This window comes from Urocampus carinirostris, chromosome 9 (assembly GCF_059441175.1).
Source record: "Urocampus carinirostris isolate Australia breed hairy pipefish chromosome 9, RoL_Ucar_1.0, whole genome shotgun sequence".
Classification (NCBI taxonomy): Eukaryota; Metazoa; Chordata; class Actinopteri; order Syngnathiformes; family Syngnathidae; genus Urocampus; species Urocampus carinirostris.
Genome location: NC_142357.1, coordinates 9,002,273 through 9,014,837, shown reverse-complemented (window position 1 = coordinate 9,014,837; position 12,565 = coordinate 9,002,273). Strand labels below are relative to the sequence as shown.

General features: G+C 39.3%; 1 protein-coding gene across 4 annotated transcripts in view; it reads right to left on the bottom strand.

Annotated features, from left to right (window-relative positions):
- gpc3 (glypican 3) overlaps positions 1–12,565 on the bottom strand; it is a 240,426-nt gene that overhangs the window by 26,791 nt on the left and 201,070 nt on the right. The window contains exon 8 of one of the 4 annotated variants that reach the window (XM_088344466.1): positions 2,926–2,950. The exons of 2 other annotated variants lie outside the window; for them this stretch is intronic. In XM_088344466.1, the coding sequence (XP_088200592.1) occupies positions 2,946–2,950 (5 nt within the window). In that variant the 3' untranslated portion in view covers positions 2,926–2,945. Of the gene's footprint in view, positions 1–2,925; positions 2,951–10,885; positions 11,127–12,565 lie in introns of those variants that run through there. One more of the 4 variants, XM_088344463.1, reaches the window with a different exon arrangement.

Sequence of the window (12,565 nt, the reverse complement as noted above, 5' to 3'; positions counted from 1 at the left end):
AATACCGCCTGTCTTGTCCTGTCCGGTATATAGCTCCAGTCTCCAGTATCCGGTATTGATACCGACGGTCTCATCCTGTCCGGTATCTTGCTCCAGTCTTCAGTATCCGGTATCGATCCCGTCTCTCCCGTCCGGTATCTTGCTCCAGTATCCAGTATCCAGTATCGGTCCCGTCTGTCCCGTCCTGTCCGATATCTTGCTTGTGTATCGATCCTGTCCGTTCCGTCCTGTGCGGTATCTACTCGTGTGTCCTGTATCGATCCCATTTGTCCTGTGTGGTTTCGATCTCATCTGCCTCTGACTTCTCTGCCTCACTTCTTTTGCCCAGTGATCGTCGCATCACTGGTGTTTGTGTTCACGCGCATGACTGCCCCATTCCCGTAAAATAAAGCTTGTGTGAAAACGTTACGCGTCTGGGCCCTCCGTCTGTTCGGGTTCTGACAGACAGTTTGCTAAAGAAAGACATATGCAGGACCTCCTTTAATTATTCAGCATAATGTTGATTTGTACAAAGTTTTTAACCATTCCTTTTTGTTTATTAAATGATTGTAGCATGATGTAAAATATCCATTACCTCATTTGATTAATCAACCTTTTGTTGGCTCGTTCAAGTGTGCGCGCCTTCAACATCTGTAGTTTATAAGTATGAGAGGAAGGGAGGGAGAAGATGGTAACATCTTCAAAGAAATATGTAGCAATACTAGCTGTTTTTCATATGAATTCAGAACACAGTATAATATTACATTTTGGGGTATCATAAACAAACCCCTTTAGGATGTATTATCCTATATATTTAATCATTAACTTTTAGAATTGCTCCCACTTACAAGAAAGTGGATCTCAGATTCTCTATGTCTGCACCTCAATCACATTCATGTTTTGTCTAAATTGAGTCTACTTTCGGCCAAAACAACAACATGATGCAGCAAGGTCAGCCAGATTACAAATATCATCAAACTAAGCAAGCAACATCATAAAAGCCTGTAAAATTACAGGCATCAGTGGAGTCAAAACTACTGTTGTACATTTCCCAGCGTATATAAGAATTATGTTTGACATTGCATAAAACAAACTCGGGTACGAGTGACACCCATAATCCCCACGGAAGTACAGCTTAAGGACTTTTCTATGTTACATTAAAATAGAAAAGATTACAAAACAATTAGATTACATACACCAGCGGTCTCCAACATTTTTAAAGCTGAGAGGTTTTTTTTTGTTACTTTGATCTGTGCAGCCCTTTGACACTCTTTGTGATTAAGGGCTATACAGATAAACATGACTTGAATTGACTTGAATAATTAGGATGAAAGGAACCCAGTTTGATATGCATTTCTAATAAAAAAACAATTTATCATGGTAGTATCATGCATGGACTTGCTCCTTCATATCTTTCAGATTTAATTTCTCCCTATGTTTCGGTCCAGAGCCTTTTCTCTGAAAATGCTGGTCTGCTAGTGATCCCAAGAGCCAAGAAGAGATCCGCAGGTTCAAGAGCGTTCTCCTTCGGGCCCCGGTGCCGTGGAATGCTCTTCCCCCTGATATTCGATCTGCAACCTCAGTGGAAATAGTTTGTGGTTTGCAATAATCTGTGGTCTGTGCAGCCCTTTGAGACTCTTTGTGATTAAGGGCTATACAAATAAACATGACTTGACTTGATTGAGAGCCAGTATTTATGGCCAAGAACGGTTTAATTGGTTTTTAGTTATTTTCACAGGGAAACTTGGTTCAAGATTCGAGAAATTCTAGATATGACCATGATCATGGAAGGAATTAGTCTTGTATGTAAAGGGCCACTGTTTTATAGTTTAGATATCTCACATTTCAATTGGCTGTATTTCCTTAAATCCATTTTAATTCATTTCAATGAAGTTGAACATTAACAGATGACATGATTGTTATAACCCCTCCAGTGATTATGTACCTTCATGGTCCTGTACGGTTAGCTCAATAAATGTGCGCTATGCACAAAGACTTTTAGGGCGGGGTTTAGGAAAGTATGTGGAATGTTAAGTCTCCAAACACAGGTGCACCTTATGAAATTGGAGAGATGGTTCAAATTGCTTATACATTGGCAGACGTTGTGTGCACATAACACGCCAGATTGGGTCAAATTTGATCCAGGTTCTCAACAGGAATTAACATCCTCGGGGTATTAGAAGCTAGCTGAGCTAAAGCAAATATTTGATCATTTACAGTATATCAGTAAGACAAAATGGATAAAATACTCAGAGAATTTGGAAATGTATTTTCTCTATCCTTTGTTTCACCTGAAACTACGACTGATTCCGCATGGAGTGGTGCGGTTTGTGTAGCACCTATGGTGTTAGGCAGAGAGAGGAAAAACTATTCGACAAGTTCTAGATTCGATGTGTTTTAATATTAGTAGACCATAGTCAAAATTAATGTGAACAAAAGCCAGCAATTTAATGAACAATGGACAAGACAACAGACAAAACTTAACATAAATTATAGTAAAAGAACACCAATACAGTTTGTGATGTTAAATGCAAAATTCTAAATTTGTCTAATAACCCTGTTTTATTTCTATTTCAGTTTAATGACTGGTCATTTACTCAAATTTCACATGATAAAACACATTATTAGTCACAATAAATGTATTGTTATGCACACCAATAAGATTTTAGCATACACCAACAAACGTTTTGTGTCAGAAGTTTAAATAGCAATTCAAACAAATGACAAGAAGATTAATCAAATAGGCCAAGAAAAACACAATAATGATGTTCTCCGATTCAAGGAATCCAAAATCCATGGGTATGTGCGATGAGCGCACGTTGATTCTCAAAATTCAGCAGTCCACAGTCTAAAGCGAAGGAATCATCCAATTTCTATCGAGACATTGATTTGAAGCTCTATGAGTTCGATTCCTAGTTTAGGTATTCCGGCACCGCGTCTATATCGGGTTTTTCGTCCTTTTTGGATCACACTGTCACCAGGTGGAGTCAAAACAGAAAAGGAAAAATTTGGTATTCCAATTTGGAGCAATATCTTGCTAGCAATTGCTATGATAATCACAAGCCTCTCTACGCTGGCGTGCTTGTTCTGCCTGCACCGAGCAATAACGAAAGTCGTGGCTAAAATGTAAATGATGTATTTTTTACAAAACTTTTTTGAAATAACAAATCGATTGTCGCTAATTATAATATATATGTGTTTTTGTTAACTTAATCATATGATCAATTTTAATATTTCATTTACATGTTGAATTATTTATTTTTTTATCTCTTCGTCACTCTTCAATAGGGGTTACAATTGTGTGAGGGTTTTTAAATATTGACCAATAAGGTTATTGTAGGGTCATTGATATGACACCGAGCTACACCTTAAAAAACAGGACCATAATTCCTTATTTGAATAGTGAAAACTGCAAAAAGTACATAATAATAATGCATTGAGACCATATGTCAATACATTCACAGAAATGAAGTATACAAACCTTACATCTGTCTAAATTATTACAAGATATTATTGTTAATGCATTTTACAAACACTTTTAGAAATTTATGACATTGCCTTATTAATCCTTCAACATGGATAGAAACAGATTAGAACATTCACTTGTCCTGTTGGTCTGTGTTAGACTACTACAGACAACTAGCAGGAAGTGACAGGGAAAACCTGGTAGTTTTACCTGGAAGTAGTACTATTTCAGTATATTTTTAACACAAAGCTCATCTCATCACCAAATGTCAATGTATAACACTTCTTACAGTAGCTCAGGAGGTAGAGCGCTCGTCTTGGGATCAAGGGATCCCAGTTCGAATCCCGGCTCCTCCGTGTTACATGTCGAAGTGTCCTTGGGTAAGACACTGAACCCCTACTACCCCCAATAAGCAGGTTAGCGCCTTACATGGCTGCAAGGCCGCTATTGGGAAATGTGGAGCACATTGTAAAGCGCTTTGAGAACTCATTGACTTGAAAAGCGCTATATAAAATGCAGATCATTTTCATTTCATTTCATTTCATTTCATTTCATTTCATTTCATTTTAATAAAGCTACATCTGTTTTTAGCCTTTACATTTTAAACACAGTAACTCACTTATCAAACAAAGCAAGTTGTCGTAAGGACAACACAGTCATGAACTGTGAGTAGACTGCTGAGATGAGTGGTTTGTTGTATCAAATTATATTGCGTCTTGGACTTGACCAGAGCAATTTGTCCCATGACTTTGCAGACTTAGAGCTGAGAAGCAACAGAAGGACCCACGCAGGAAGCTTTTGTCCGTGGAATGTGACCGTCAGCTTCCACACCCACAGACTAACTGCAGGGGTGATTGGAGGGACTGGGAATGTTGGACTTATACCAACGGGAAAAACTGAGGAAGCCTGTGGGACAGCACTGCTCTCTGAGTGGCTCTTAACCCCCATTCCCTGTTATTATGTGACAGAATAAGAACAAGAGAAGCATTGCAAATGCTGATGATGTAAGCCTCGGACTTTAGAATGGACAAGATTTTGATTGTGGGGACTCGATTTGGTTCCCACGGTATTAAACTTGACTTTGGGGGACACACAAGTCAAGGGTGAATGTGTTTCCATTACCATTTTAAGGAAAAACAGTGTTTTAGTGGAGTATCATAAAATAATTATTTGCAAATTTAATTTTCTTGTTTTTCAACTTACAGCCAAGGCTGCCTGGTACTGACTTACAAACAGGCAACAAACTTTGGAACGGTACCTTCTTCTGTTTTAAGGTTAGCCAGAAATCACGGCTGAGGGTCCAAAACAATTTTCAGTGCTCTTTTCCCATAATTCAGCCACAGTTCGACTTACACTCAAGTGTCACATGTATGTTTTTCCAGCCTTAATAATGTATTATTGGCTAAGCGCGATTTATAACCTGGAATGATTTACAATGCTGAGTATACAGTAATTATCAGAGCAAGTAGTTGGTGTTCCTGTTGATTTTATCAGACAATTTTACGTTTTTTTTTTTTTTTGCATTTTCAGTCTAGTCTTAATTGCGCTCATTAGTTTTTAAGATGGAATCCCTATTTAGGGGTACTGGAGAGGAGGGTCTGTCAGGAAGTTGAATCTCTGATTAAGGAAGAGGAGTGTGGTTTTCTTCCTGGCCGTTGATCAGTGGACTAGCTCTACACACTGGGAGTTTGCCTATCCGGTTAACAAGATTTTTGTAGACATGGAGAAGGCAATCAACCATGGACCTCGGAAAACCCTGTAGGGATGTACTTCGGGAGTATGGTGGACTGCACAGTCCTATCTAGACTGTACGGTTCCTGCATGCCAGGTGACAGGGTTGGGTCCGCACTGCTGGCAGTAAGTCAGATTTGTTTCCAATAGGAGTTGAACTCCACCAAGGCTGCCTTTTTTGCACCGATTCTGTTCTTAACGTTTATGAACACAATTTTTAGGTGCAACTTTAGTGGAGAAGGGGTCTGGTTTGAAAGCATCAGCATTGCATCTTTGCTTTTGATGTGGTGCTTTTGGCTCCCTCAAGCTAGGATCTTTCACTCTGACTGCAGCGGTTCGCAGCTGAGTGTGTAGCGTTCAGGATGGAAATTACCACCTCCAAGTCCAAAACCATGGTTCTCTGCAGGAAAAGGGTGCCATGCTCCTTCTGGGTTGGGGATGACATCCTGCCCCAAGAGGAGGAGATCAAGTATCTCGGGGTTTTGTTCACGAGTCAGCGTAGGATGGAACGGGAGATCGACAAATGTATCGTGCAGCGTCGGCCGTCATGCGGACCTTGTACCAGTCCATTTTGGTAAAGAAGGAGCTTAGACAAAAGGCAAGGCTCTTCATTTACCGGTAGATCTAGGTATTTACCCTCACCTATGGTCATGAACTGTGGGACCGAAAGAACAAGATCCAGGATAGAAGAGGCTGAAATAAGTTTTTTCTACAGGGTAGCTGGGCTCTCTGTTAGAGATAAGGTAAGAAGTTCAGAAGGGACTCAATGTAGTGCTGCTGCTCCTACTGGACGGAGGGTTTCAGGCATGTCCCACCGGCAAGAGGCCCGAGCACGACCCAGGACACGCTGGAGACACTGCGTCTCTTGGCTTGCTTGGAAACGCCTCGGGATCCCGTCGGATGAGCTGGACGAAGTGGCTGGGGATGGGTAGGTCTAGGCTTCCCTGCTGATGCTGACGCCAGATATTCGAAAGAAAATGGATGAATGGATTGATAGATTTTAAAACTCATAAAGGTTGACCTCAACGTGTTTTGATTCTAACAATTTTTTTTTTACCATAAGGCAAGCAATAAGTTGAACATTTTTATTTTTTCATCAACTAGCTTTAATTAAATATGCCAACATTTAAGTGTAATTTTTGTTAGGAACCATTATCTGCACTGCTTATCCTCAGTAGGGTCGCAGGGGTGGTGGAACCCATCCCAGCTATCTTTCGGACGGTGGGCAGGGGACACCCTGAACTGGCTGCCAGACAACCAACTCACTCATTTACACCTAGGGACAATTCCAACCGGCCAATTAACCTAACATGCATGCTTTTGGAATGTGGGAAGAAACCGGAGTGCCGGGAGGAAACCTAAGCAAGCACCGAGAGATCATGCATGTCCCACCGGCAAGAGGCTAAGGTTAGTGCCTGGCTAAGGTTAGTGCCTGGTTTTGAACCCACGACCTCAGAACTGTACTACGGCTGTGCAAACCACTCATCTACCGTGCTGCCCTCTATTTTGGAAAAATGTGTGGTATATTTAAGATGGACTCAGTAGAATTTAGTTTATGTTTTGCATCCATGAGTCACTATACAGTGGCAACAGGTGATTTGTCCTACCTATAGTTTTCTAGATAACCACACTGTCTGCTTTGACTAAACTTAAATGAAAACATTAAAAATATTATTTAAACAAGTTAGCCAACTTTATTTTTTGGAACATCACAATGGTTGGTTATAAAAAAACCCACCTCAGAACCTTTTTGCCTATGGAACTTAAATCAAAGTCTGTGGTGAATGATTCAATTTGGTTGGGTATTTTTCCAGCTACCTTGTGCCCACATTCCTTCCCTTCGACCCAAATTATGCATACGATGTTTTTTTGCCCCGCTCTCCTGGGCCCCGTACAAAGCTTGGCAGGGAAAGTTTTACTTCTAACCTTTCACCGTGAATCAACCCCCTGTCTGAGTTTCTGTGACGTACATTCGAAAGGGGGTGTGGCGCTTCATTTTTGTCAGTAGTTGAAGGTTTACCGGGGTAATATAGTGAACACATTTTAATCTGTTTTTGGTCAGTCTAATAAAATGCATTAAAATTAGCAATGATGTCCTAAGTATTAGTTTTCAGTGCTTAAGTAAAAGCAGTGTTACCCCTGCAAAAAAATACTTTGATAAGTTAATGAAGTACAAAATAATCAATGTTTAAATGTACTTAAGTGTCAATTTAAATGGTAAATTGACCTTTTTTAGCACCAAAATCAAGCACAAATTGTGTGAGGAGTGTTTTGTCATATTTGGGTAGGTATTTCTACGCTTTTGTTTTTGAATATTCATCATTTAAAGAACAATATTACTGAAGTAGATTTTCTGTTTGCGTTTAAATTAGCTCCTCCATTTGCTTTTTTTGTTTTAGCTCTATTTCTGTGGAAAAATGGTCATACTTGTGCGGTCAGCTTATTTGTTACAGAGCACAAGGTTTTGTCATTTATTTCCAGGCTGGAAAAAATTTAATACTTAATAGGTTGACAGATTTTGGCACCAGGCAGTATATATTTATTTTGATCTAGATATACCATAGGAGTATAATGTAATCTACTGACAATATCTATCAGGATTTTATTTTATTTTGTGCAACCACTTGACAAAAAAAATAGATTGCGTCTTTTTCAGTTTAACATGAGATCATTGCTTTTTTAAAAACAATTTGTGTCTTTACACCCCTGAAAAGTATTGGTCAGATTTTGAATATTTAAGATGAAAGTAGAATGTCTAAGTAAAAAGTTGCCAGAACAAAAAATTAAAAATAAATGAAAAAGACTACTTAAGGACATTAACATAGTACAAATATTTTGTTACTTCCCATGTACGAATCTTTTGTTGATTATAGAATGATTTAAATATATTCTGGTTCATGTGATAACAATGTGCTTTAGTGCAAAACAGCTTTATTTTCGTGAAAACATTATGCAACTAAGACATTTCTCACAAAGGGGCTCCATTGCTGTAATTGACATATTTCATTCATCTAATCCATCTATCTTATCTTAAGTACTGTGTTCATATTGATTATATAAATGTGAAAGTAGTTAAAGTGATTATAAGTGAGTTGGAAAAGAACTGGAAACGGGGGTGTACATCTCAAAATAAAATTCTTGCTAGAGCTGGAAAGTATGTAAGCGGCAGAGTGAGGTAAAAACGACAACAAATCAAGCATACAAAGACTCAATTCTGCGCTAAAGGCATGCAAAGGGGCTCATTCAGGGTGGGGAGCTCCTGAGCACAGAAAAGGCCTGTAACCTTCCGCAACTCAGAGTTTGCTTCTGTCAGATCGTCCAAGGGTGACTGGAAAGCTTGTGTTTTTTTTTCTACTGAGAGGGTAGGAATTCTCGCTTTAAAGGGTGGTTGAATGGATGAAAACCAAGAGTACAGACCCTGTCCAAAAAGCATGAACTGCCGCCCAAAAAGCCATATTCTTTTTAAGATATAACGATAGCCCCCTTTTAATTATTCAGTATTTTTCAACCTTCGTTTTTCAAGGCATCATGGTTCACGGGCCCACTGAAGCCTGGGTCGGTGGGGACCACTCAAGACATAACTCTGGACAGGTGGTTTTTACTGTAGAAGGTTCCTGGACTTCATTTTAGTCGTGGCAAAGTTAGCATACTTTTTCCATTTAAAAACAGACATACTCTGTTGAAATGTTTAAAAAAATGCACTTCTTATCTCCCGGGCTTTGGGTTTTTTAAATGTATAATATTTGACCACTAGATGGCACTGTTATCTAATACTGCTATCCTGTGCTCTGTGGAACTGGTTTTCGAATGCTAGACAAACATGATGGCGAACTCTAGCATGATGTGAAAAAAATGTAAATTTCTCGACCGATGATTTTGCATCCATTCATCCATTATCTGGACCGCTTATCTTCAGTAGGGTCGCGGGGGTGTTGGAGCCCATCCCAGCCATCCTCGGGCAGTGGGCAGAGGACACCCTGAACCGGTTGCCATCAGTCACAGGGCACACAGAGACAGACAACTTACTCGCTCATTCACACCTAGGGACATTTTGGACTGGCCAATTAACTGAACATGCATGTTTTTGGAATGTGGGAGGAAACCGGAGTGCCCGAAGGAAACCCACGCAAGCACGGGGAGAACATGCAAACTCCACACAGGTGGTTCGATCTCATGACCCCAAAACTGTGCCCCACACGCGCTAACCACTGCGCCGCCGTGCTGCCCGACCTATGATCTTATTTAATAAAAAATAACATTTCTATTTTGCCTAGTCTTCAAATCAATGTTTTTTACCGAATTAAAGCTTTTTGTACCGGAAGAAGGCACTAAATATTACACATTGTCCCATGAACATTTTAACGATCAACCTGGCTAAACTATAGTCCTAGTTGACAATATAAATTTGTTCTTGTCAAGGTGTCTTTAATTCTGTCATGGATGTGGCTCAGGAAGAAGAATGGGAAATAATTTTGATGACTAATTTTGTGAGCATTTTATACTTTACTTTTTTCCCTTTTTGTTTTTGTTTCACTATATACAGTATACTGTGTGATCTGGTAATATAAAATAATATATACTGTATACTGTAGCTTTATTTAAAATGTACTCAGACGCTTGGGCGCTTTAAGTATCCCAAAGGGACTCTATATCAAGAAACAAAACAAAAAAAGACATACTGTACAAGAAAAATTTGATATTTTACAGAACAGATCCAAAATTAAATAACGCAATTTTAATCAACTTAAACATGTATCATAAAACTTATTTGAAAGAGCAGGGTTTCAAAAAGAATCAACATTTGGTACTTCTATTGGCTAACCAAAAAGAAGCGTACTTGTCTATGCATTGATTTTTCATCTCTTATTTTAGATACTATTTAGTGAGGGTGGCACTAGGGGTGGATGAAAAATTCACAAATCAGATGCATCTTTGTATAAGCCACATGGTTTAAAACCATGAAATAATTTTAAGGCTTAAAGTCCGGAAAATGCTTTGACTAAAACGTGCATCATTAGCTAGAGTACGTTTTTAAAACTACACTTTTAACACTTTTTTCCTGTTATGAAAAATTCTAAACATAAAAAAAAAATTGGGGCTTGCGTAATATCAAACGTTAAAAAAAAAGGAAATTAATTACAAAAATAATTTGCCCATGTTACCTCTACATTAGATTACAATACAAATAACGGTCTTCTGTCTTTGAGAATATTACAGTTATTCAAGTGATAACTGGAAGACCACACTGATACTGGCACATATTTTTCGAATACAGTAGCAGTAAATGTCAATTTATTGTCACCAGTTAAATAATCATTTCCTGTGGCACTTAGGAATCACTGGAATAATGATGGTAACAGGATTACTAATGAAATACTTTCATATCTCCAGACTTCAGAGAGCTGCAGCAGGCACCTTTGAGACTCTTTGTGATTAAGGGCTATACAAATAAAAATGACTTGACTTGACACTTTGGTACATGTTTTCTGCTTAAAACAATCTTTTTGCATTCAAAATCAGACTACAATTAATGCAATGAGGAAGAATCTGGCTGCATGCAAAAAATCTCTAGTTGAGTGCTTTCATGGACTGTTCTGGTGGTCATCCTGTCATTTCATGCATGAGCTCAAAGTCCATGGACAGCAGGACTCCAGCAAGGCTCACTGCATTTTTGAATTCCATTCAGAAATGAGCCAAACAGAGCACGGAGGGACAATTTGGGATAATGAGAGAGAGGCTTGGTGTGCAACATGCAAATCACTAGAGCCTTCAAAAAGTTAATTCCAAGATTCCAGTTAAACGGGCACAGTGTGTGAACGTGGCGACGAGTGACGGGACATGGAGCGCCCAGAATGGGCCCGCTGTTCGCAGAGTGTTTGCGGACTGTGGCCCAGCCGATGGACACAACCCAGGAACGGGCCTGGAATCAATTTAGTGCGTCCAAAAGCGCCTGCGAATGTAAATAAAGCAGTTGAGCAAACAAACACTCTTCTTAAAGGTACACACAAACAGAAAAACGCAGAAAGTCGATAAAATGAATCCGCTGCTAGGCCCCCTTTCATAAAAACGATGAGAATCCCATCAGATCTGTGCTTGTTTCTACAGAAATTAAAACCAGAGCTTCTCCTCTGGACTTTGAATAATCTCAAGGATTTTGTCCCTGGAATGGGTTGAGAAAGCGGTATGGCAAAAGACCAGCGAGGGTCCAAAGAGAGGGCAACTTCCTCTCTCTGTTCCCTTCCTCACTTTCCTCCTTTCAAACAACACACACACACTAGTGTGCCGAGGGCACACTGGATTCAGTGAGAACCGGCAAGCAGCGTGTCAGCTAGCGAAACCTATTTGCACAGATGGTGGCAAACGTCATCATTTTTTCTCGGGGCGTGGAGGTGCTGAGAAGGAGCAGGATTGGCTGACTATAAAGTTTAATCATGAGCTTAAAAGGTGGATGGAGGTTCAGAACATAGAGATGGAAGTTGATTTCTCCAAACTCTGTGTTGATCAACTTGTTCACATACTGTATTTGCTTTCCTCTGTTCACTTTGCAAAGCAGTCACAGAAATTTAAAACTCTCAGAATGATTTTCAGAGGGCAGTGGACATGGAATATATCATTAGTTGTCCTCCCCATATAATATTGTACATCCCACAATATTACTATCTCGTCCATTATCCTGTCCTGTATCCAGTGTCTTCAATGCAAAAAAAATACATATAAAAATCAGTCGTTTTGCACATGTTAGGTCAGGGCTGGGAGAACCATGACCAAATAGTCTAAAATGAGCAAAAGATTAGATTTAGAAAATATTACAGTATTCCCCTTTTTCTATGTTATATGCATGCTTGACTTTGTACCGTGTAAGCATAAGAATCCTCCCTTTCCAAACAGATACTTCATCAAATGTTAGGCCTTTATTTCAAATACTGGCTTTTTGTTGAGTTTCAAAGGGACACAGTGTGTATTTCTTTGCCACTAGATGTTGTTGTATTGTGTCCGGTAGGTGAAAAGGAGTGCTACACAGGACAAGGAGTAATACAAAGTAGAGAGTCTGGGAGTGAGCAAATTGCTCCATTTTGCTCTCTTTTTTCCCAGCCTTTTGCTGGGCTTTTTTTTTTTTGTAGCCGTAGTAGCAAGCTGGCTGACAAGTATATCAGCTCCCTCTAGGTAAGCCTCATGTTATGTACGAAAAATGACAGATTTCTCGACCTTGTAAGTATTTAAAATATTGCATGTTTATAAGACAGTTCATGTATTTCTGCTTGTTTTAAAAAAAAAATCAATAATCTTTTTTTACCACTAGGAGGTGCTAACTAATACACACGTCCCTTCAAAATTGCAATTCTTAAAACTTTAGACACAGAAAGGTGGACGGAAAGTTTTGCATTTCGT